The sequence below is a fragment of the Opisthocomus hoazin genome, chromosome 9, assembly GCF_030867145.1.
Source record: "Opisthocomus hoazin isolate bOpiHoa1 chromosome 9, bOpiHoa1.hap1, whole genome shotgun sequence".
Taxonomy (NCBI): domain Eukaryota; kingdom Metazoa; phylum Chordata; class Aves; order Opisthocomiformes; family Opisthocomidae; genus Opisthocomus; species Opisthocomus hoazin.
In genome coordinates, this window is record NC_134422.1 from 23,843,077 (window position 1) to 23,868,663 (window position 25,587).

Genomic DNA, 25,587 nt, shown 5'->3' on the forward strand with positions numbered 1-25,587 from the left:
TTAGAAGGTCACTTAGCACTGAGGGGTTGACCATGTGCGTTTGACAAGAATTTGACTCCTGTCACTGAAAATGGTACTTAGAATCAGTGTAGTATGACTAATGGGGGGTTGGGCTGAAATTTCTAATTTGGGACTTTCAAAGCTAGAATAATGTATCCAGGGTGACCCAAAACCAGATTTCTGAATTTGAAGGTGCCGTTTAAATCTGCAAAATTGATTGGCAGGGCGGACGTGAGGGGGGGATTTTTATCCAAGTGGCTGTAATGTGAATATGTGGACCTGTATTTGTTGTTCTCAAAATCATGTGTGCTAACTTGTATTACATTTTTTAATTAATCAGTGTTCACACTGATAGTGATTTGATATTAAGAATTCCATTCTTTAGAATTGCTGCAAGTTATACAGTTTTCAGATTACTAGTCCCCTGTACACGTGAATCCATCTAAAAAGGAGCAATGTCTGTTTCTCTGCGTGATTATTTTCCCAAAAAAAGCTTTCATTTTTTTTAAGTAGCACAAAAGCTGTAATTGGCATGCTTTGTAAGGAAGTGTCAATGTGCAAGAGAGTGGAGATCACTAAGAATTCTTTTACGCGTTCTTTCCCCTTTGCACCACCGCCTCCTCAGCAGGGTCACTGAGATCACTAGCTTTTCTTGAAATGGCCATTTTCACTGGCAGGTGCATTATACCCTGTATTTTCAGATTGTTTTTCCATTCTGAATGTTTGGCAGGTTGATTGCTCTGGCTGCATTGACGGAGAAAGGGCTGACAAATGCGGTTGGGCTGGCTGAAAAGACAGTGATTACTGTTTTCCTTTGTGGCTGATTGAGGCCCTTGAAAGGAAAGATTTTAACCTTCACCATTTGGTTCAAAAGTATGAGCATATATTGAAATCATTCATGCCATTTATCCTAGTTCTGTAAACTTGTCAGAACGTAAAAATCGCTCAATTTCAAGTAATGCAGGATTGGCATACGTCATTATCATTTTGATTAAGTTGGAGTTTGTATTATTGTGTGCATTATACTGTGTCATTTAAAGCTTTCTTTCCTGCAGGTACAGTTATATTTTTATTGCCTATACTATGGAGTTAGAAAGATTTTCAGACCTCTTTAAACCTATCACTATGTGTGTGGTTTGGCAGCTGGTATGGCCTACAAGCTGTATTTTGTTTGCAGGGTAAAGGCTTGTCTGTAGACCTCCTGGAGTGCTGGTAATTGCACAGGCTTGCCATTGGGGAAAGACATGATTGGAAGCAGTCAGGCAGAAAAATGTTGTGCCATCCCATTGCCACCTCATAGCAGAGAGACAATCCTAGCAGTACCATCTGGTTGTTGCTATCTAGTCAGCTGGCCTGGCTGCTGGGACCATGGCTTGGCAGCTGGTTCCCATCCCTTGACCACCCCTTTTTTTTCCTTTTTTTTTGGGGGGGGTGTGTGTGTGTGGATTTTTTTTTTTTTACTTTTTTGTTAGATAACTTTGAACATGGGTCAGGGAGGTGGCTGCAACAAACAAGCTTAGTCCCTGTTGAATACTGTCTCATCACTTGTGATGAGGCGTGCAGCAGACTCCTGCTGCCATTCCCTTATAAACAGATGACATAGCTGTTTAACCAATAAAAATAGTTTTTTCAGAAGCTTATTCTAGAAAGTGGATGAAGAAAAGCCAGGAAATGCGTATTCCACAACACTAAGTAATTTAAAGTTATTTTCTGGTTTACAGTGTTCAAAGAATAAAGCACAGAAATACAGAAAGTGCAGTCAGCCTTGTCAGTATTCCTGAACATTAACATTTTACGTTATTCATTGCAGTTAGAGAAAACACATTTTGCCGTAAAGTTCTCATTGCCAAACATGATACAGATAATGAGACTTGCATTTAGAATGACAGAAAAAATGTAATCTCCCTGCTATTATCTTTAGCAAAATTTGCCTCTCAGAATAGCAACCTGAAAGTTAATGTAAGCCATCTTCATGCCATGTGAAGACCCATTAGACTCTGATGGTTTCAGATCACAAGTAAGCAGCTGCTCTGTAGACTGTTTTAGACGTTTGATTTTTCTTTATTCTGCAGCATTAATGTGTCAATATGTTCCAGAGAAAATGCATCCACCACATGATTTTGTCTGGAATCATAAATGCTTGTAAGAGAGATTTCCACTTTGGATTCTTTACAATTTCTTATGTGTCTTATTTCAGTTTTGTACAACTACATAATTTAGTGCAACTAAAATCCAGGTGTAGATAGTGTTCCAGTGATCTTTTGGTTTGAGATAATGTTATCCTGGGGACTACATTTTACAAATATAACCATTTTAACCTAAATGATAGCATTTTACATCAGCTTATTTGAGATTCATATGGAATGTTACTATTCCTCTTTAAAAAACATTGACAGTCTCACTACCATGTTTCTCCTTAGATGAGGAAGATGAAGATGATGTGGTTGCACCAAAACCATTAGTTGAACCTGAGGAAGAAAAAACATTAAAAAAAGAGGAGGAGGAAGAAGGTACAGTTCACCTCAAGACATTGAGTGTGCTTTAAAGAAAGGCACCAATAAATTTTTAACTTCTTTTCTTTCCGTTAAGTTGAAATGAATTTGATTTGCATTGTAACAATCAGGTAGCAAAATATAAAATGTAAAAATGTATTTAAAATCCGTGGATGTTAGGAAACAAGTTTTCCAACATCATGATAAGTATTCTGTTTTTCTTTCTTGGAAAGAATTGGTGAAAGTATGCAGTTCAGAGAATGTATGTATAATTATTTTCCAGCTGCCCCTCATGAACTTACAGAAGAGGAAAAACAACAACTTTTGCATTCAGAAGAATTTTTAAGTTTCTTTGACCACTCCACAAGGATTGTCGAAAGAGCTCTTTCTGAGCAAATCAACATTTTCTTTGACTACAGTGGAAGAGACTTAGAAGACAAAGAAGGGTAATGTGAATGTTGAATACTTTACTGTGGATGTGCAATATTTGTAATGGAAAAAGTGATCTGAGATTAATATCTGCTAATTCTCTTTATAGAGAAATTCAAGCAGGAGCAAAACTGTCCTTAAATAGGCAGTTTTTTGATGAGCGTTGGTCAAAGCATCGTGTTGTCAGTTGTTTGGACTGGTCATCTCAGGTAAAAAATGGTGCTTACAGTAAGCAGTGATCTTTGTAAATTCTTCTAGTTCTATGTGCTTGACCCTTTTTGTAAGTACAGTTGATACAGGCTGTATTTCTAAATGTGTTCCTTACGTGCTCCATAGTTTGCAAAAAGTAAACAGAGCTGTCAATCTTTTGTGAAAAGTAGCAAAAGGTTTGTATTATGAAGAAAGTCTTTGGCATATTTGTTTCTAGTTTATGGACTACTTTGTAGAGGTAACTGTTAGCTTCACTACAACAAGCTCACTTAAAAGTACTGGGCTTTACATTTGAAAGCAAGTTATGATGAAAGAACAAAACTCTAATGCGTATGTTAAATTTAGCTCATAAAACAGCATTGAAACAATTGCAGTTTTAACTGACAATTTCTCATTTATAGATGTGAGGTGGCTTTTGTTTTTTGGTGGGTTTTTTTAACCCTATTTTGGCGAAAGAAAACAAAGATTCTAGGATTGTCTGGACCATTAGGTAGTCATCTTGCTTACTTGGAGTCTTTTTCACTTATTGTACAGTACCCAGAATTACTCGTAGCCTCTTACAACAACAATGAGGATGCACCTCATGAGCCTGACGGGGTGGCCCTCGTATGGAATATGAAGTACAAGAAAACTACCCCAGAGTATGTCTTTCACTGCCAGGTATGATTCTCTCTCGGGAGGCTAAAGATTTTGTGTTGCTGAACTTGGACGAGTACCTTCCTTATGCTTGTCAAGATAGTGATTTCATTGGGCTGGCATTTACTTTAACCACATGTATTTGCAAACAGATGGTGATAGCTAGAGATTTCAGTTTAGAAACATTATTCTGTTTTGGAATTTCTGACATCATTCAGAATTCAGTCTTGTGTGAGAAGTCATTTTCTTATTTTAATTTATTTAAAGACCAAAAAACCTTCTTGTGTAATGGTTGAACCACAAAGAAGGGTTTGTGTGTAAGGGAACTGAGTGGGGTTGTATACTGCTAGAGCTTAGTTTACTGAATAAAATGAAGATGGCCTGAGGAGATGCAGCAAAGATGAAAACTAGAAACATATGCGTCAAGAAAAAGGCAGATGGAGGTTTTCTGGTAGTTTTCTGAAAGATAAAAACATGCAAATCTCTTCCATTATGCCAAGCCTGGGATAGCCACTTTATTTTTGAAATGCCATAATTCTGAAAAATTACATAGTTGAATCAAAATTTAATCTCCTGTTGTCAGATTACTGTCACAGCCCAAGATTGCAAAAGTAACTTTATTGTATCAAAACAGGCTTGTACATTCTCTAAGAAAATGACCACAGAATGTGTCAAAACATTAAAATCTTGTGCGTTATTGGGCTTTCCCTTACTAACAAACTGTGCTAGGAGGAATACATATGTATCCATACGAAAGAAAAGAGGAGGAAGACTTAATTTTATGAATATAAATTAAAGCTGGAAAACTGTTGGGGGTTCATAAAGGTTTGTGAATCCTTAAGTAATTGGACAGTGAAACAGTGTATCGAATAAATCTGGGCAAAGAACTTACTCCAGTACTTGGTCCCATTTTCTTTAGTTTTAGACATAGCGTCGTTGAATGATTATTTTGTGTGTGAATTGTTGTTTGTGGTGTTTTGTTTGTTTGGTTTTTTTTTCCCGTTCAGTCAGCAGTGATGTCAGCTACATTTGCAAAATTTCATCCCAATCTGGTGGTTGGTGGCACGTATTCAGGCCAAATAGTGCTATGGGATAATCGCAGCAATAAGAGAACCCCAGTGCAGAGAACTCCACTTTCAGCTGCTGCTCACACGGTAGGGGGTGAAATATCTTCAAGGACTGTTCCCTGTTGAGTTGTAGTTAACCTCTAGGAAACTCTGTCCAGTGCACTTGCTTGATAATGCTTCAATGTTTATGTCCATGTTTTGTCAATGCTATCACTGAAGAGCCAAGCAATTCATAAAAATCAGTGTCAGAAAAACAAGTATCAGTTTTAGAGGGGAGTATTCTTTGTACTGTGCTGTGATCAATTTTTTTATGCTTTGTTAAATGGTGAAGATGTATATTTTACAGTATATTAATTATACCAGAATTGGTTGTTACTTGGAAATTCCTTTTTCTGATAGTATTTTATATTTCTTAGCACCCAGTGTACTGTGTAAATGTTGTTGGGACCCAGAATGCTCATAATTTAATTAGTATCTCAACTGATGGGAAAATATGCTCTTGGAGTCTGGACATGCTTTCCCAACCACAGGTAAGATAATTTTGGATATATATAGTATGTATTCCAGACGAATATTTTGTAAAAATTTAATTAATCTAAAAAGCATTAATAAACATTTTCCCAACACACAGAATTATTCTTAAGGTAGCTTGATAAGTATAATAAGTATAAAATATTTCCCCACCTGTGGAATCAAATATTGTCTGTTGATCCTTCTGTATATTTTAGTTGCACTTGTGTTAGTGGTGAACACTATTTTAACAAACAACTTTCTTATTCCTGCCCAATTCGCTACAAGTAAAATGAATTTTAAAAAATAATTTAAAAAAAACCCACAACACAAAAAAAAAAAAAAAAAAAAAAACCCTCCTACTGAGAAATCTAAATTACTTTGTAGTTATTAATATTTCAATTTTTTAAAGTAAGTTGCTGATATTTTCACTACAGGATAGCATGGAGCTGGTTCACAAGCAGTCCAAGGCTGTGGCTGTTACCTGCATGTCCTTCCCTATTGGAGATGTCAACAACTTTGTTGTTGGCAGCGAAGAAGGCTCAGTATACACTGCATGCCGTCATGGCAGGTGAATGCAAACTTTAATTATTCAAAGGAAATAAAAATAGTGAAAGGATGAGTCCCTGCATGCTTTACACTGCTAAGATTATTTATAGTGCATAGGTCTTGAAGGAGTTCAAAATAGCTGTGTATGAATTCCAGTGCACACTTTTTCCCGAGCAAGAGCTTCATTGAAAACAGAGGAAGTTGGAGTATCGAATTGGTACTATGCTGCCTTCAGCGACGAGGAGTTTTTTGTGTTGATGAGGGCAGCGTAGGTCACTGCAGTTTTATTCATTTGAATTGTAGCAGAACATTCTAAACTTCATATTGGTTCTGTAGATAATTGTACAGTAACATCACGCCCAAATCTTAAATTGGCTAGGTTTTCTCCTGCTGTTCAATCTATTTTGAAATTGTCTGACTGTATCTTATCAGTTGCTTTCTTAAATATAATTGAGTGTCCAGGTTTCATCTCAAATACACATCACCCTTGCTGCACAGCTTTTTGGTTCCAAAATACCCCAAATTGTATCACTTTTGTGTAACATCCTTCCCATCTGTTCCCCCTTCTTTTTCATGGCTTCTGATAGGAGGCTATTAGGGATATATTGTTCCTGTTTTATGTCTGAGCCCTGTGTCCGTAAGGTACATGCAACTTCTCTTAAGTCAGTGGGAGTTTCGTGCTCATTCCTGAGGATTGGACTTTGTATGAATGGAAGTTTTAGCTGTTGCTTGGAGAACAGTGTAGTTAAATGTGTGGACTGGTACCTGCTGAATGAGTCTCTTCTCCCTGTGGTATATTTTGGCACTTAAGGTTTGCAGAAAATAGATGTTGAAGTTAAGGTTCATATTCAAGCCTGGTCTTCTGTGATCCTGTTGTGATGAAGCCTTTTGCAGTGGGGTAACATCCATACAAAGCAGCAAAATCCTCTTGTGGCTATATCTAAATTGCATTTCAGTGCTATCTCTGTCTGCAGATGCATGGTTTCCAGATAAATTAACCTTGGTTGTATATTCTAAAACAGCAAAGCTGGAATCAGTGAGATGTTTGAAGGACACCAGGGACCAATCACAGGTATCAACTGCCATGCAGCAGTTGGACCTGTAGACTTCTCACATCTTTTTGTCACCTCTTCTTTTGACTGGACAGTAAAGCTTTGGACAACTAAGGTAACTTAAACGGATAGTTCAGTGGTTTTCTTCTTCGTAGTCCTTGACACAAGGTGGTGCTATAACGTAAGCTACGTAAGAAACTTCAGTAAACCGAAGCAAATTGTGTGAAGCTCACCAGGTCCCTAGCAGCAGTCCTGCAAAGAGGAGACAGCTGATCCACGCATAGTTAACAACACAAAGCTTTGCTTTCAGACTGTGCATCATTTGTATACTTCTGATCCATTCTGTTCATCCTTTTGCCCTTTGTTATCAGTGGCAACTGCAATGTAATCAAATGTAAATCATGTTCTAAAATCAGTTACTTCATATTATGCATAATGCAAATATTTTGCTACAATTTTGTGGAGGGCTAAGGGAGAACACCAAAACTGGTGTCAGTTAAACTCTGTGAGGCTCACAGCTGACATATGTATCATTCCCACTGCCAGAATGACCTCTTTCTCTGCTGCTTTGATGCCCTGAGGAATGCAAAGCAGACGAAGCAGAGTTAGAATCTCTCTGTAATAGTCTGAAGTGCTGTCACTGAATTACCATTGCCTTGATTTACAAGATTCTTAATGTGTTAAATTTACAATCTCTTACAATATTGGCTTGCTACTGGTTGTTGTATAGTAGCAGCCAGCAAGAAGGCTGCATGCCTTGGAAAGCATGCCTTTAATAATAGCTTTTATTAAATTAATCTTTGGCTGCTTTTTGCAGAGGTGTTTTTTAAAGTAAGTCAAAATGTGAATAATTTTTTAGTTATTGCTGATAATGCTATTGAGAAGTTCTGTATTTTGCCTTACCTGTTAGCTTTAAAATTTCAAAGTGCAGAGTTTGGGTATTGCATTGTTATATTTGCATTTTTCAGAATAACAAACCTCTCTACTCCTTTGAAGACAACTCAGATTATGTTTATGATGTGATGTGGTCTCCAACTCACCCTGCCTTGTTTGCCTGTGTGGATGGGATGGGCAGGCTTGACCTGTGGAATCTCAACAATGATACCGAGGTGAGACAGTCAGGTTAACAGTCAAATGTAGCTGGAAAAGTGCTTGTACACTTCCAAAAAAATGTCAAGAGTGTACCACAGCATTTTGATATGTGTTTTCTGTTTTTCTTGAATATTGTAGTTCCAGTAGTTTATGCATAATAGGTATCATTCTTTGATTACGAGGTTGTAACTCAAATGACTCCTCATAGTGAATAACGGTGGTAATTAAATTGTTTTACCTGTAACAAGAGTGCAAAACATCTGTTGGTGTAACACTGATCCATGCTGTGAAAGTGATTATAGACCTCCCCCAGCATGGCCTTGGCAGCCCTATAGCTTAACAGTGTGAACAAACCTGTTACCCACGCACCTCCATTGTTCCTAGCAGTGAAATTGTAATTTGTTTTTAAACTTCCGAGAATTGAATGTTTGGGTTTTCTAGTGAGTTACAGATGTAGTTAAAGTACAAACCTTTTGCGAGACTTAAACTTGTTGGAGATAAGTGAGGGGAAAAACCTGGCAGATATTTGGTACTTAAATTTCCCAGTCCTAAAACTGCTTGCAGAAGAAAGAGCAGATCTGCAGGAGCATATCCCAGCCTATGGCTTCAAATTGGAATTACCCGCTTCTAGCCTTTCGTCAGAATTTGACCTGCTACAGCAGCTGATTTCATCTCTGCCCTCTGTCATAATCTTTCTTGAGATCGCAGGGCTTTTCCTTGCTGGCTGACTGAACGCATGTCTGTGCCTCCTGTCTCACGACAAGAGTGCAGATGTGCTTCCTGATAGACGGTGTTTGTACTTCGGCCAAGGGACGGAAGATGTGTTGTTCTGGTCTTCTCTCTGGTGATAGCTTAAGGCCACTGAGAGTCTTCGAGATTACATACTCTGCCTCAGTTAAAACGTCGGGCACTCCTTTTGGCACAACACTGAGGGATTAGGTGTGTTCCCTAGTCTATATCTTAGGGAATCCTGATGCGTTTTTAGCAGTGTGTTTTAAATGGATACAGGTGCCGACTGCAAGCATTACTGTGGAGGGCAATCCTGCTCTGAACCGTGTGAGATGGACGCACTCCGGGCGAGAGATTGCTGTAGGCGATTCAGAGGGACAAATAGTTATCTATGACGTGGGAGAGGTATGTATACCATGTGTTGTGCAAAGTACGTTACAAAAGACTCAAGTTTCTTTGTCTGTTATTTAGCAACTTGCTTTTAACTTTTTTCCCCTGTCTGTGATTAGAGGAGTAAGCTTTAATTTTTATTTTTACATTAATGTTTCCTTTTTGTGTCCATTGCAGATGTCATAGCACAACTTTTTAGTATACCATCTGGCAGCCAATCAAAAAGTGAAAACATTATTGTAAGGCTGGTGAAACGAAAAAATCAATTGTTTTATTTGTAGAGATTTTATCATCTTTAACTGTGGCACACGTAAATTCTGACCATAGCTTGAGAAGTACCAAACAAAAAATTTTGCAGTGAAGCAGTCTTGACTTTGTTCCTACAAGGGAGCTGTTGCTATTGCAAGTATGTGTACTGCAGTAGTACGTTACTAATTGATTGGGTGAGGATATGGCATTAGTATTCCCCTTTGGAGGCAGTCTCTCAGATGAAGACATACCATGCAAGCCTGTAATAGTATCATTAGATACTTAAATACAGGACTCTCAAATTCTGCTTCTTTTATTAGTTAGAGCTTATGATGTTCAGACTATTTTAAAGAAGTTACACTAAATAAAGGTAAGTTTTTCTATCTGAACCTCTTCTGAACATTACTTAAGCACTCTGCTATTCACAATGAGCTTGGGTTTTATTTATCAGTAGGTTGAAATAACATTCTCTTTGTCCACAGCAAATTGCCGTTCCTCGCAGTGATGAGTGGACTCGATTTGGTCGAACACTGGCAGAAATAAATGCTAACAGAGCTGACGCAGAGGAGGAAGCTGCAACCCGCATACCAGCATAGATCTTCAAAAACAGGCCGCAGTGGTAGACTTGCGGATGATGCAAATCTTAAAAGTATAAGCATGTATCTGTTCAAATAATAGCTTAAGGGAGGAGTATATGGATTGAACTATGGACTTTGAAAATGTACTAAGATCACTGAAATCAGATCTTGCATTGTCAATTTTTATATATAAATTACAAGCACATTCTTGGATTTGTGTAACTTTTAATACAGTTAACTTTGACTTTGCAAGGGACTTCTTTTGCTGAAACACTAACCTGGTGTAAATTAGCTGTTGGGCTTCTGAAATTTCCACTTTGTAACAGTCTATCTATTTCTGAAAAGTAAAAGTTCTGTTTCTAAACTAAACTTTCTATATCACACAGACTAACCTTCATTAGTAGTAAATCTCTGAAGCATTCTTTAATTTGAACTATTCAAATTACCCATGGATATGCATGCATATGTTCCAAGTAAGTTTCATTGTTTACATATAGATAAGCCTCAGACTCTGGTAGCGGGTAATGTATGTGAATAAAAGTTTGTGGTTACAAACTTATTTGATAATTGGACCCGAATTAATGAAATTCATATTTAATACCAAGTCCTTTTGTCTGAATTGGTGCATTAAAAAGTGAGACCGATTCATAAATAAATATTACATGAGCACTTGCCAGCTGCTCTGACCCCTAATCTGTGTCCCTTCAGTAGTTTGAGTGTAGAAAGTTCCTGGGAGCTGCTGCTTTCGTTTGCCTCCACACGTCACAGAGCTGTTTTCTGCCCCCAACCTCCACTTCCTACCATGGCAATCAGCCAAAAGGAAAAAGGCTACTGTTGTCAAATTTGTCTTTTCCAGAGGATAAGGAACTCGATTTTGACAGTTTCTATAGCATGATGATTTGCATTCTGTTAACTACAGACTTGCTACTAATTTTCCATATAAGTTGAAGAAATATGTTTGCATTGCTTTTTAACATTTTTATTGAAACAAAACCTCTCAATGGCTTGAAACAGAATGGTGGGAATTTCTGTTAAAGGTTAGATTTTTTTGAGTACATTTTTCTTAGGACACTATAAGCTTTCCCATCAAGACTGGGTTTCAGTTTGGGGGCGGGGGGATAGTTCTGGGTTTGGTGGTGGATTTTGTTTTTTTTTTTGGTTTTTTTTGGGGTTTTTTTTAGTAAATATTGTGACTTGTCTGAACTAGGCACTTAAACCAGTAATGATCTTCAGCTTAGGACTCTAGGTATGTTTCTGGTATTCTTAGTCTGCTACAAGTTTGTCATTTTACCAGAAGAGCTGGTTTATATGCTTAGAAGTAGGAAATTGGTTTATATTCCTGCTCAATCAGCATTCTGTCCAGAAGTATTCTTACTGTTCCTTCGTTGTTTGTATTTTAAGTGCAGCGTTTTTTCTATTTCTCCTTGTCTTGGTTCTGTTACAAGCAGCTCATAGAGACAGAGGCAGCAGTAACAGCAGTTCTGTCTTCAGGAGGGTGTCTTTTTCAACATGTTTGAAAATGAAATCTATTTAGGCTTGCGTTGGTGTTGGCTTGTCAGAAGTCCCCCCCTCTTTTTGATGCCAAGTCGTGCTGTTCAGTTTGACATTCGCCTCGTATGTGTGCTTCAGCCTTACAACAGCGGTTACCTGTTCAGTTGAGAAACGTGAGCTATATAAAGAACAGGCACATCATGCAATGATTTTTATCCTTTAGGCGCAAGAATTCTTAGCGAGCAGAATGTTCTGTTGTCTTGCTGGGTTTTGGGCGTTTTGGTTTGTGGGTTTTTTTTCCTACTGAGATTGTTACTTCTCATGTAAAATTGCATTTCCTTCAGACTTGTATCTTCAGAAATCCAGTAGATAAGGCTTTCTCTCAGTGGATTGTGGCATAAGCATACAGGTCATATGGCATTAGTTTTACATAATTTCAGCCTTTTAATAACTTTCAACAAAACTATTCTGTATACGTTCCTGCCTGTAAAGTCTCCTAAGGCCTTGATCAAGTCAGTCAACAAGCTGTGACCAAGATTAAGTGCCAGGGGGTACCTACCATTTTTATATCTATTTAGAAAAGCACGGAACAACATACATCAAAGTGGGGGAGAGTTCCTGGGAAGCCTGTCTCTAGAAAACTGCATGGAACAGGTAATTCTTTAAACAGGAAAAAAAAATAGAGAGAGGAAGCCTTCTATGAGGTTGTGTATATGCATGGTGCAGAACAGTGACCAAACTCCCAAGTTCTACGTATTGTAACCTCCAGCACACTACATATTATTCAGCACCAAAAGATTTTGCATCTTGCTTAGAGGCTGGAACGGAAGAGGGGTTTGTCTGTGTGCGTAGCGTTCAGTTTTTAAGAAGCCATTTCTTCATAAGCTGACTAAAACCCTTCATACTGGCATGTTGTCACCTGAGCAAGAAAATAACAGAGCCCCGCATAAGTTTATACCGCTGGGCTACCCTGTACCCCAGGATGTTTAACCCTGAAGGAAACATGAAAGACTGAAAATTGGAGGTGTACAAGGCTGGAAACCCACCCATCTCTTCTCTGGCTGTATGGGTAGCATAACTACTATTCCTCTAAGACTGCAGAAATTTAGACTCCTCTATTTGCTCTGACATTTTTCAATTTAAAAATTACACCAGATAGACTTTTGGCAGACATTAAAACAGAAATAGTTCAAGATTTCTTGCTTTCTCCTCTCCTTTTACTTAGCATTCCACTCAACTGGAATTTATTCTCAGTCTAAAAAATCGGTTTTGCACATAAAAAGAATATAAGAGTAAGTTTTGGGGTTTTGTGCCCTAGAATAACCTAATCTTTCAATGGTAAAACAATCTAGAAATAAAGAGAATGCCTGCCATTTTTGTTACAAAAAGTTTTCTACTCTGGAGAAAAAAAAACCCACAAAAACATTCTGAGTAATAAATCCTGTAAAAATTCTTGAGTCTGCTAGTAACTGGCAAATATCTCATTCTGTTTTAAATATGCTACCATAGAGGTAAGATCTATTACACAGGTAGTACTACCCTGTATTTGGAGGGAATTCCTTGTAGTGCTGCAAAATAAAGTACTGCATGTGCTCATCTAGTTACTGTGTTCTCTTACACTTCGCAGCCAGGGTAGCGTTGCTGTAAGGAGCAGTGAAGTGCCTTCCTTCAGAGGCTGTGGGCTGTACCCTACCCTCATTAAACGGGTGCAGCAAAACTTTGACTCTTAATCTGTGATCCGTAATCGGGGGGGGGGGGGGGAACAATTACACTGGACAACTTTTCCATAAACACAAAGAAGTGAATTGATTGAAGTGTTTTTAAATACTTTATTGTCACATGATTGTTAACAAAGTGCTCTCAAAACATTCTGTACATTTCAAACTATTTTGAAGGGCAGTACCCATTATACAAATGTCTGTCTATGGATGCCGTGATGTCTCTGTACAGAGATGTACAATATGTACAGTAACATTAATGCAAGCTGCGCAAGGCAAAGGCTAGGCTACGGCGTCAGGCCGCTGCTTAAAACAAGGCATAGAGCCACAGCTTCAGTCAGTTCCTTTTGTGCAAATAAAGAAATAAGTGCAGGTATATATTAATATTAGAAAAGAGTAATTAGATTTGCAAGCTTAGTTCAGCTAGAACAACAAAATACAGTACTACTCTTGTGAACTCTTTCCACTGCATCGCTTTGTTTGGCTGAAACATCTTTTTGGGCTTCAGCTGCTGCTTTTTGGTTGAGCTGAGGCAATGCCAGATGCTTGAAACTTTGGAAGATATAAACCAAATTTATTTTCTATACCAGCAAACGTAGCAGTAGCAAGTCTGTATCCACCTATGTGCTCAGGGTTAGCAGGAGGAAGGTCTGAAATCCGAGTTTTTGGAGTAGGTTCTGATCCAGAAGGTTTCCTGTTTGAAGAAAGAAAAAGAAGAAAAGCCTTTCCTCTATTTAAAGTGTTTCCTTAAGCCCGAATAACTTCACAAAACCTCGACTAAATACTTCAGGCTTTTGTCTTCCAGTGACACGAGGGACATGGACAAAGTATTTTGCTACAACAGAAATACAAATTTTATGTCACGTGTTAGAAGACATAGGAAATGGCTCTTTATCTCCTCATCTGTTCAGAAGCAGCACACAAGTTTCTCTCTGTTATGGAAGGATGGGGGCATTTTTTTGCATACTGTACTTTTAAGTACAGGTGCTCAAAGTCACAACATTTAAGTAGTCCTATGCATGAAAAAAGTAAGGTTTTTTTGTGCAAGCAAAAAAGCAAATATTTGACTTACAGGCCTCCAAAATCGACGTAAAACCACCTCTGCAGAAGTTCGTAAGTGACCAAAGTAACACCAAACTGGGGCGAAGATCTGAACACGCGAGCTGTTAAATATTACAAATCAGAGTGTCAGACAAAGAAAAGAGCTTCTCAGGAGAGCAGCTGAGCATTTTTAACAAAATGCTGCATTTTTCAGAATCGGACCTTGGAAATACTGCTCCAGTTTGAGTCCTTAACAAAGCAAGTGCTAACGCGCAGAGCTGGCGTCAGCCTTAATATTCAGAACGCGTTTCTCACCTCCAGCTCCCTTCCAGAAAGCCGACGGGCCTTCTTCCCTTAGGATCTTTCCGAAGCAGTCAATAACGCCGCTGTATGTTGTCTGACCGGCGCGAGCTGCCACTTGCAGTCTTGTCTTGATGACATCAGCAGGGGTTACCAAAGAAGCAGCAGGCACACCTTTTAGAAGAAAACCACATTTAATTTGCGCAAAGAACCTTGTAAAAGATGAAACACTTCTAACTGAAAATCACAACTTCAAACTTTAATATTAGACATTATTAAAAATGCAAGGTTTTACACTTGATGCTAATGTAAACTGTTGTGCTTGGTATAATCCTTCTGAGTTTCTTCTAAATGTAAAGGCTACAACTGACAGTAAAGAAAATAATACTAAACTACCAACAGCGATTCTCTCAACATCTTCTAGTGGTCTGTCATTAACAGTAGTTTCAAATAGATAAATGAGGCGTTTTTAAATTCACGCATATGCTGTATATGTACTAAGAGAGATCATGACAAAAATTAGTTGTGCAACCTTACTGTATTTGCTAATACTCTACAACATATTTTGCAAGTTACACAGATGATTGATTTGGGAGCTTGAATCCTACACATCCATTTGTTAAAGGTGTTAATCAGAAAACTACTTAAAACACTGATTGTACAGAAATATGTCTGTGTTTGGCCTCTTCTGTAGGAGAACAGATGCTGCTTAATTCAACAGGCAAGCCATAAAAAGACTGAGGACAATGAAGGTGTTTTACAACCAATGGCATCGTATTAGCCAACAGTGATGGAAGAACAAATCTCCACTTCCGAGGCACCACTCTCAGCTTTCTAGTCAAAGGAAAGGAGAAAGTTTTCAGGAGTGTACTCCACAGTATATAACTGTGTTGTCTGAGATATTTCTGAACACTTCTGTAAAAATTTCAGTCTCTTAAAAGAGGAACCATCTTCTGACCTAGAATTTTGAAATTGATTTGGACTTCTGTTTAATTTCTGTTATTGGTTAAAACTGAATTAAAAGTTTAACAAGGAACTGATTTGCACAGGTAATCATAAACTCTCAGAAGTGTTGCTGGTCAGTTCAGGAGATTTTAAAGGAAAACAGAAGCAACATAGTGAAGCCTACAAGCATACGCTAACAGCAACCTTATGCAGATCTTCCTTTACAAGCAGGTATGTTCAGACTGTGTTCTTCCCTGCTGCATGTGCGTAACACAAATAGATCGAGCGATTGGGAATTTGAAATTTGCAATTTGGAAAGGCAGATTCCTGTACGCTATAAAACTAGGTCTACAAGATGTGCACACATTTTTAATGGGGTTCATGAGTGACCCAGAAACACTAATCAAACAAGCAAAGAGAAGCTGTGAAGTCTTCAATCTAAAACCAGTGAGTCTCTATAAGAGATACAAGTTAAATAATACTATTCATATGTGCTTCTGTAAGTACAGAGAGCTAAATAATAATTCTCCATTTCTGGCAGCTCTATTTTACTTGGGAAAAAGCAGGGCTACAAATCTGTTACTGGTTTCCTAGCTGGCCTCTCCCTCTCCTCCGGCAGGAGGAATGCACAAACTGGCAAAGAGCAGGTGCAGCCACGCTCTGTACCGAGTCCAACATGGGAAACTGCTCTTTACTCGCAGACAGCTTGTCATTGATGTATATACAGTGATTCCTTATGGCTGTAACGAGTAACAGAGGGTCTGTTCAGCCCAGTGGTGTTTCTGAACTGCACAGATTCCAACACGCTGCCGTTCACAACTGAGAGGCTGCAGATACCTGGTTTTCATCCGAGCGATCGAATCCTCAGCAGTGCAGAATCTGGCCATCTGTATCCACATTTTTAAATATCCACCACTACAGTTCCCATATCTAGTATTTTTATACCACTTGTCATTTAGTAAAAACAACTTTTTATCACAGCTGCCAATTCTCTTCATACTAAACATTTTTGAGAACCTAAAATATTGTAAATTTCAGAGTATGATACTGTGACTTCAGCTTCTTTAGAAACTAATGCCCTATTTTTAGCAAGTACATTTAAACTAAGTTTCTTCGCAGTTATTCAGGAATCCAAACCTAGATAAGTCATTTTCTTCTTAGCTCTTATGATATCTCATTTTATGTTCATCAAAGATTCAAATTAGCCTTCAACTCTGAGAGCACAGTAACAAGTAAAACCCCATTGAGACAGACAGATCAAATTTGACTACAAGTTGCTGAGCTGCATTAAGCTGTTTATCCACATTATGCAAATGTAATTAGCTCTCATCAAAATTACATCACCTCCCACTAAGGATAACAGTGATCAAATTTAGCTTAAATCAGATACAATGGTACAGTACCCTTCCTTTATATGGGGCTACAGAATGGATATTAAATATTACTAAAAGAAAAAAAATTTCTTCTGGAAAAAATTCTGCAAAAATACCTGCAATGGCTCCAGCTGCAAGGAGATTAAGCCCTCCCACATGGCCATTTTCATCAGCAAGCATCAGTTTACTATGAGCATAAACAGGAAAGTAGATTGCAGAAAAGGGAATGTCTCTGAGGAAACACGCTTTGGCACCCTGTCACACAGAAAACAGACATAAGACAAATAAGTTTTGTAAATAAGGTTAAAATTGATATGCAGCAAGTACCAACTCTTTTGATCTACCAGGTAAATAACACAGAAAATAAAATGTCTCAGGAAACAGAAGATGTAGAGTTGAACTTGAGAAAAGAATAAAGCACATCTGAAGTTAGTTTCCAGAATGAGGAAGACTCAAGGTTCATGTCCAATGTCGGTAAGCAATACGCAACATCAGTCCTGACAGCAGTACCCAGGATAAATACCTTTTACATAGGATGTGTCCAAATGCGATGAAGGAAGTGCCAGAGGTCTGTCCTTACGTCTCGCTGACAACAACCCACAACCACGGAAGCAGCAAGACAAGTCCTTGCGTGCCGTTATTTCCACCCAACACAAAAGCATTACTAAAATATCAGTGACTACTGTAAGACCTCACAGTGATCTCCACTGATCGGCCGCTGGTTGGCGGAAGCAGCTGCATAGGAAGGCTTGCAAAAAGAGGGGAACCGTCGCAAAATGGGAGCCTCTTCGTCAAGGGAAGATACAGGGAGGCAAAACTAGCGGCCAGTGGTAACGCAGCAAGGAGTAGCTCCTGGCCACAACCCGGCATTAAACGGCTCCTTAACAGAACTCTGCATGCTGTAAAAACCGTGGAATACTCGGAATTAAACATATCTAATATTCTTCTTTTAGTAACTTCAGTCATCGGTCTGTTACCAACTAAAATAACTCCTCCTGTACAAAGCTCAAATACGCACTTACATGTCCAGAAATCTCACTTGCGTGCCCTGAAAGCACACCCGTTACAAAAGGACCACTCCCGGCCTCGACACCCCGCCGCTACGCTCCCCAGCCAGCACGCGGCGGACCCACCGGAGGCGTCACCCAGCAGTCACAGTAACTGACGGCACACGCCGCAAACCCTACGCGGCTTAGGCAAAAGGCCTGACAAAGAGAAACTCGGCCCTCCAATGATTTTCATGCAGGTATTTTATGCTCTAGAATGAGTTCTTACAGCTGTTCGCAACTGAGAACGCAATTCTAAAGAACAGCAGAACTGTCACTAAGCTCAGCTACTTCATTACTGCAAACAGAAATGGTAATTTTGTCCCGCATACCAAAACACCCAGGATCTTTAGGAAATGTAATGGTCACGAATCTGATCCACCAAATTCAAAAGCTTCAGCTCCAAAAGTAAATTTGCTCATTTTTGTAGTATTATTGCAGGTCCATGGAAAAATCACGTAAAACAATGTTTTGTAAGTGCACAGCTAATATAACTGCTGAATTTGCGTATTACCCCTTGCACTGGCAGAAGATCCAGGAAGAAATACTCTTCCTTGTTTAAGAAAACTAATAGCTTCTGCTCCATTACATCTGATCTGTAATGATGGCAGTAAGTGTACCTGCAGGGAAGGAATCTGTTGACTGGCATTCTGCTGAAGTATGGTACGGTACGGGCTTTTTTAAAGTGGAATTTGTTATTGACAAATCCCACCACTTAACTTCTTAAAAATCTGAATCCTACTAAATTCCACTACTGTTTCACTGTCGTCAAATTATTAAGACAAAGAGAATATCCCGCTGCAAAGATAACGACAGAGATAACAGAGATTCAAAATAAACGTAACAAAAACACACAGGGAAAGCTAAAGAAACTTTTCACAGAACCCCACCAAATGAAATGATCAGTGCCAGAAGCCAGCAGGTCTGCAATGCAGGGCTCCCTGTAGCTTGGCATAAAAGCCCACAGGATAGATTGGGGGAGTATTTTTTTGTATCCCACTGCCATTAATATAGAAGTAGGTTTTCTTCAGTTTTCCACTGTGGGGCTGCCCTGCAGGAAGAGATTGGTTTTAAATTCAAAAGGTTTCTTTGTTTCTAACAGGTTTTGTTTCAACAATGTAAAAGTTTAGCATAAAACGATGAAGCCATTCAAAGTAGAAATACTTACCTTATAAAGACCAAGAAGACCTAAATCTTTCATAACAGAGAGGGCACTGACTCTGGGTCCTGTGGTAATTTCTCCTGCTACCTGCAACCGAATCTTTACAATCTCCAGCGGATTAGTGAAGATGACCTGGGAAGCTCCTGCCTGCAAACCCAAAGCACAAGAAAGTAAATGGCGTTACCAGAGCACGCGGGGACAGGCTGACTTCTGCAAGATGCTGAGCGCCTTCGCTTCTCACTGCACCGGCTGACATTCTCATGTAAAAATATATGAGCGATATTTAATAAAGCATCTGTCTGGAAGTTAAAAGTCCCGAATCAGAAATCATGGATTTGTACATAATAAATTTTTATATTTGTATGTTTGTAGGCCACAGAGGTGGATTAATTCGGTTTGTCTCTGCTCTTCTCCTTGACATCACTTTCTAGAAGCTGTGGCTGTGTTTAAAAGTCTATCAGATATTACATGTAATACTAAACTAAAATAATCATTAGACTTGTGCTACTAGAGCATCAAACACATATAAAGACGACCTTATATTTATTCAATAATAATCCATCACCAATGTGTAGACACATTATTTGCATTCAGTGGAGATGCTGTTTAAAAGGTAAATTTGCATTTAATGGTGCAATTTTAAATTATTAGAAAAGGTGTTTGGAGTTTTGTTTAGCAGCCTTTAATTGTCCTGAGAGGAAACAAAATATAAAATTTAAATAGGAAGAGTAACATTTCACATGTTACTAGGGATTCCTATCTTTCTCCAAGCTGAGCACAACAGATTGAATATGCAGGGAACACTCTGTTAGTAGTGCTGCAGGACTATCTCGCACATCCCCTTGCAGAGCTGCTTCAGATTCTGCACTTTAACCAACGACTTTCAAAGAACTGTGTTTCAGATCTGAGAGAGATTCAGTCTGACAATTCCGTTGCAGAAGCACGCAAACCTATTTAAAAATGACATGTTTAGATTTCTCCCTGGTTTGCTGTAGGTACTACCATTCACTGCTGAAGAAGTGTGTGGTTCATCACGAAACAGCTAAACTTTACTAAGCTTTCTTCTTCCCCTCTTCCTAAGCCACTTTTTTTCATTTAAACATTAAATCACTCCCTTAACATTTATGGCGTATTATGACTTGAATAGAGCCAACTTTCAAAAGCATTTCTCCAACAATCTAAAAGCTCCTCTTAATCCTAATCTATTCCTCCAACCCATCAAATCTTAGGTAAAGGAAAAAGATGCAGAACGTCTGCAATTAAAAGTTGTTTTCCACATCTAAATTGCCCACGAAATAAACTCTTTTTGTGACGCTGGGGGTGTGTGTGTGTGAAGGAAAATCAATAGTCTGCCACAGCACCTCCCGGACAGCACTGCGTGGCGTTCAGAACTAATGAACGCCAATTCTTTCTGCCTATAGCACAATCTTCCTCTCTCCAGCAGCAGGCAGAATAAACTTGAGATTAGCCCTGAAGCATGTTTTAGAAGTTAGTAACTTGAATTATTCTAGACTTGGGACAAAAGATCACTGCAAACCTCAACAGCTCTTACTGAGAGTGACCAAGCACTGGGGTATTACCTACGGGATGGGGGGCATGAAGAATCAAAACCTCTGCTGACCAAGCACCCAGCACTTCACTGAACCTTTACTGAGCACACTGCCATCCTCTTCTTGCAAGCCCCGTTTATTACTTCACTCAATATTGACATTTAAATCCATCATTGCTATGGCTTTACTAAAGCACCTTGAACCAAACAGCCCCTGGTTTTGATTAATTGTCTCCACTGTAGTAGTTACTGTCTTTAACACTTTCCACTCAAACGACCAGTCCAGGTCATTAATCTTTGGTTTATTTCCTCACTTCTTCACCCCTCTGAAAGAAAATCAAAGCCTACATTTTTGCGGACATTCAGTGCAACCATTGGGAAGCTCACCGGCACTCCCAGACCAGCCAAACTGATCCCACCTTCTGTTCCTTGGAATTAAAGCATCGCATTTCCTCAGTTACCCAACACCACTCGTGTCCAAAGCTATTCTTCAGACTCTCTGTACTTCTCATCTCACCCTTTCCTTCCCAGTTCATACACACCTACGCCTGCAAGATGCGACGGCTGTCCTGCCAAGCACAGTTCCAATCTAAATAAAACCTGTAAAATTCTCATCTGGCACATTCGGTTAAACCATAACCGTGTTTTTTTTTCATACCGCATTAAACAGAAAACCAATTTCAAATGTTTATCATTTCCCTACATCATTTTTAAAAATAATTTTGGTAGATAAAACATTAAGCAGAATGCTCTTACTACATAATACAATGCACCACACAAAAAATTCAAATAACTTTAAATTTAGACACTAAGCTAGAAATTCACTCCTTCCAATTACCTGCTACCTGCCTATTAAATATGGACTCTTTGTTTACATATACAGATGAAATTCCATTTTTTATTTTTAATGTTATAAATTAGCACATCCTGCAGAGCAGCCAAAATAACTCTTCCTATTTGCCTAACACCCACCACAGAAACACAAATAGGCCAATTCGTAAACATTACTATTTTCTACCCTGAATTCAATCTTCCTGCAATTAAGATTCTCCTCTCCGAGGTGCACAACTGCCTACCTTCCTGTTAAAATCAGCAATAACCCTCTTCTCACACAGAAATAGAAAGAGAAGACTCTAAACGCAACACATTGTAATAATATAGTAGTAATACAAGTTAGATATACAATGGTATGAATTGTATATTGTTAATACAGAATTATAAATTATTACAATATTAATACTAAAATACCACTTGATGATCAGGTTATCGAGCAAAATAAAATACAAGGAAAACCCTAACACATGGCTATATTATCAGTAGAAAACCATTTGAAAAGCTCTTTAATTACATTGACACTTTGAACATTGAGTATCCAGAGTGTCGGCACACTTCTCAATAAGCAGCTTTCTCAAAGCTGTAGCTGTCAAGAGACCCAGTTAAACACTCCCGATTAGCAACATATACTTCTGCCCAAGTCTTGACTTTTCATACTGTTACACTTGGAGCTCGGCAAACTTTTCTGCACAGCAGTGATTCAGTTCCCATGAAGAGGAGCACGGAATTCCCGGGAGCTGCATGAATGTGTCAGGTCCTTAGACACACCCCAAGTACGGACAAGGCAAGCGCTGATTTTAATACAGAACATGTAATACAAGAAGACTCACTTTTTCATTGGTATTTTTCAAAAAGGAATGTGAGGGTTGGTGTTTGTTTGTTTGTTTGTTTGTTTTGAAGGAAATGATTGCCTATCTATCTGAGGAGGACGGTGTGAGGCGGCGAAGAGGGCTGCCCGGGGCGCAGAGGAAGAGCACTCCTCAGGAGAGGGTGCAGAGGAGAACGGCACAGAGGAGCTCACAATAAAAATGAACCAGCAGCGCGCAGGGCTGCAATACAAATCTCCATGCTTCTGTGCAAGTCACTGGCAATCATCGTCACTCTTTTTCAAAATACCTTACTTCAGCTGTCAGCTATGTACGTTAAATACACGTGCGCATGTATATACACACAGAGGTATATATTGCAGTCCGTGAATTTCTTCTGGAGAAGGTGCACTAAATCTAGATTGTCCCCCCCTAAAAACCTCCCTTCACATATAAATTACAACAGACACTTTAAAAAAGGTTGACAAATTTGTTTCTGAATGGAGGTTATTCATACACATCAAAAATACCAGTAATAAAAGCTTCTACTTAACCTTAATGTCATGTAAAATAACTCTACAAGGAGCAAATAAAGGAACTAAATCTGACAGCAAAGGTTATGAGAGAAAAGATGTAGTTTGAGATCCCACAGCAAACGCCCCGTGACATGCCTAAGGCTGAAGGAAATACACAAATGACCCTGCAACATGAGACCTCTTGCCCTTTCCAGTTCCACCCGAGAGGCATATGCTGCCAAGGGGGAGAGGCCTAGTTCAAGCCCTTCCTTCCTTCCTTTCTGAAACCGCCACATCCTGGACCTCAACTATGTCCCATACAAGGGCCAAAATAAGATGTTGCTTAAAACAGTCCAGCTTAACAACATCAAAAGAACTCGCACTTCTTTCTCAAGGCAAAGCTGGCATTGTTCATGCACCGACAGCAAGCTTACTGTCTCCTTTACTAAATAATAAATTTCTCCCTAACTTTAAATGTCCACAATGCAGACAGGACAAAGCAGTAAAGTTTAATTCCGCTTCTAACTTCATCTGTTTAAAGTAAATTAAAAGAAGTAGAGTATCTTCAAGATTTTGAAGCAAAAGTACTGACAGCTATAATGCTGTATTTTTGTGTTTGTTAAAAAAAAGCAGTAAAATTTTAAATTATTTTTTTAAAATATTTGACGCATTCCTATTTGCCTGACAAGCCTATATACATGTCTGTGTGTATGTATGTAGAAATGTATAAATATACATGAAAAATATTTTCACAAATACATCAAAGCATCTAGACTAAATGTTACATTTAATGTTTAAATATATAGAAGTTTTTTGATCAGTGGTAAATTTGGACTTCTATGTGTATGTATGTGCAAACACACCCCCCCCCAGTCATCGACAGACGCACTGCCTACACCTCCAAGAAGGGTTCCTAGACCCTTTCTGTCTGGCACCCCACATCGTCTTCCTCCCTGCAGCACAAATCGGAAAAGCCTTTCAGATGAAACAGGACTCATCCATTCAAACTGCTAAGCACCACGCACGCTGCAGGGATGGGAAGAATCCATTTCTTCCTGTGTAACTCCCAGGAATTGCAGCTCAAAATCACGGCATCTTTGTCTACCGTAACAGTACTTACGAGTCACTTACGTAGCGTTAGATGTCTGCAACACGGCTCCCCAAGGGAGGACGAACAGTCGCCCTACAGCACCTCGCCCTTCACCGTGTCCTCGCACGCCCCATGCGTGTAAGTTCCTTTGAGCAGCACTGTCCACAGCAGGCACGCGCTCTTTGCCTCCCCAGCTGCTGTCGGGATGCAGGCGAGCATCATCGAAGCCTCACTCAGCCCCCCCCAACTCAAAGCTAACGGTGGCTGAAAACTCCGAAGGCAGGAACGCAGGCTAATCACGGAATTACAATGAAATGTAATTCAATTAATTACAGGAACAGTAGGGAAAGAAATTGTTTTCTCTGAACACGTGTAAGTGTGGCAGTGCTGTTGATGATGAACACACCAGCACGCTCTCGGGAAGGCAGGAAGACGGGAGATCGGTTTCATCCCTCGGGGACTGGAGCCCGTTCGTTGACAGGTACGACCTGACCGCTGTGACTGAGCCGCCCCGCGTAGCTGTTCCGCAGATTTCAAACACGGCTACAGCTTGGGAGCAGCTGGGCAGAGCAGACCCTCCGCTTGCCCGTGACATTTAGGCTGCCCAGCGGCTAGCAGGCAGGTGGCAAGGAGCACCGGGCAGGGGCTGCCTGCGGGAGGTCCCTGCCCTGCAGCGAGGAAGGAAAGGCAGCAGACAGGCAGCTGCCCATACAGACAGGCCACCGCGCGGGCAGACATCTTTGTTCACGGCTACGGGAATGAAGACATTTCCTCTTGCTGGGAACAGGAGTCTATTCCACAACCTTGAAGGAGCTGAGAATCACTAGAGCCCGAGAAGTAAGATTCTGCCCACAGAGATCGATTCTCTCAGCGTGACCACTTCTGGAGGAGGCACACGTCTGTGGGCAGCCCCTTTGCTGGACGACACAGCACTTCTTGCAGGCACACTCCTGCGCAGGTTCTCCTGAATCACTACTGTCTGAACACCAAAGGTCTCACCTGTCCTCATGTCTGGGTCTCAGAAGACTGTAACACCATACACAGGCGTCGACATGGCCCTGCCATTCAGAGAGGACAATTTGCTAAGTTTGCTGGAGCCTTTCCCAAGCTGCCTCCACTTCCTCACGTGAATTTTTTTTGTTCCTGGTTGAGGACTGTGGCATGCACCAAGTGCTTTTATACGGCTCGCAAGAGGGTGGGCCTTCAAAGGCCAGGAAGGCCTCTACGGGAAATGCTATGAAACAGCTGAAAATATGACTTGCTCGTCTTGCTCATCCACTACAACTTCCACACCAGAAATGATGAAAAAGTGCATTATTTGTGTTAATCAGAAGCAGGTTCAACACTGAACATAGGCACGTGATGGTCAGAGATAGTAATAAGTACATCTCTGAGAACAACATACAGGCATAATGCTGTTTATTCCGATGTTATGACAAGGTGAAAAGCATGATTTTAATTTAGCCTGTATTTATAGTGTACTATTAGCAAAATATTTAGGTGTCGAACAATAAAGAAAAGCGACCAAAAAAAATTACTCAAGTCCAGATACTGAAAATAATTTTGGCATATATAAAACCCAAACAGTCCCATAGTAACCCATCATTTCATACTAACAGAGAGAGAAGGAACAGAAAAAGCAAGAACGAAGAAGACAGGTAGCATCACAGAAAGTCTTGGCATAGCCCTGCACATGGAAATGGGCTAAGTTTACTTGTGGCACTGCCTCAAATG

The 25,587-nt window shown here is 39.6% G+C and overlaps 2 protein-coding genes across 8 annotated transcripts in view; one reads left to right on the forward strand and one right to left on the reverse strand.

Annotated features, from left to right (window-relative positions):
* DYNC1I2 (dynein cytoplasmic 1 intermediate chain 2) overlaps positions 1-10,542 on the forward strand; it is a 30,226-nt gene extending 19,684 nt beyond the window's left edge. For 6 of the 7 annotated variants that reach the window (XM_075429812.1, XM_075429811.1, XM_075429815.1 and 3 more), the window contains 11 exons: positions 2,421-2,510; positions 2,776-2,938; positions 3,031-3,130; positions 3,666-3,791; positions 4,775-4,921; positions 5,251-5,364; positions 5,782-5,915; positions 6,916-7,060; positions 7,914-8,054; positions 9,046-9,171; positions 9,888-10,542. In XM_075429812.1, the coding sequence (XP_075285927.1) occupies positions 2,421-2,510; positions 2,776-2,938; positions 3,031-3,130; positions 3,666-3,791; positions 4,775-4,921; positions 5,251-5,364; positions 5,782-5,915; positions 6,916-7,060; positions 7,914-8,054; positions 9,046-9,171; positions 9,888-10,001 (1,400 nt within the window). In that variant the 3' untranslated portion in view covers positions 10,002-10,542. The remainder of the gene's footprint in view (positions 1-2,420; positions 2,511-2,775; positions 2,939-3,030; positions 3,131-3,665; positions 3,792-4,774; positions 4,922-5,250; positions 5,365-5,781; positions 5,916-6,915; positions 7,061-7,913; positions 8,055-9,045; positions 9,172-9,887) is intronic. The other variant, XM_075429817.1, reaches the window with a different exon arrangement.
* A 2,741-nt stretch (positions 10,543-13,283) lies between these two features.
* SLC25A12 (solute carrier family 25 member 12) overlaps positions 13,284-25,587 on the reverse strand; it is a 50,182-nt gene continuing 37,878 nt past the window's right edge. Inside the window, 6 exon segments of the mRNA XM_075429607.1 lie at positions 13,284-13,720; positions 13,722-13,886; positions 14,265-14,355; positions 14,549-14,707; positions 16,968-17,106; positions 19,066-19,206. Coding sequence (XP_075285722.1) covers positions 13,612-13,720; positions 13,722-13,886; positions 14,265-14,355; positions 14,549-14,707; positions 16,968-17,106; positions 19,066-19,206 — 804 coding nt within the window. The 3' untranslated portion in view covers positions 13,284-13,611.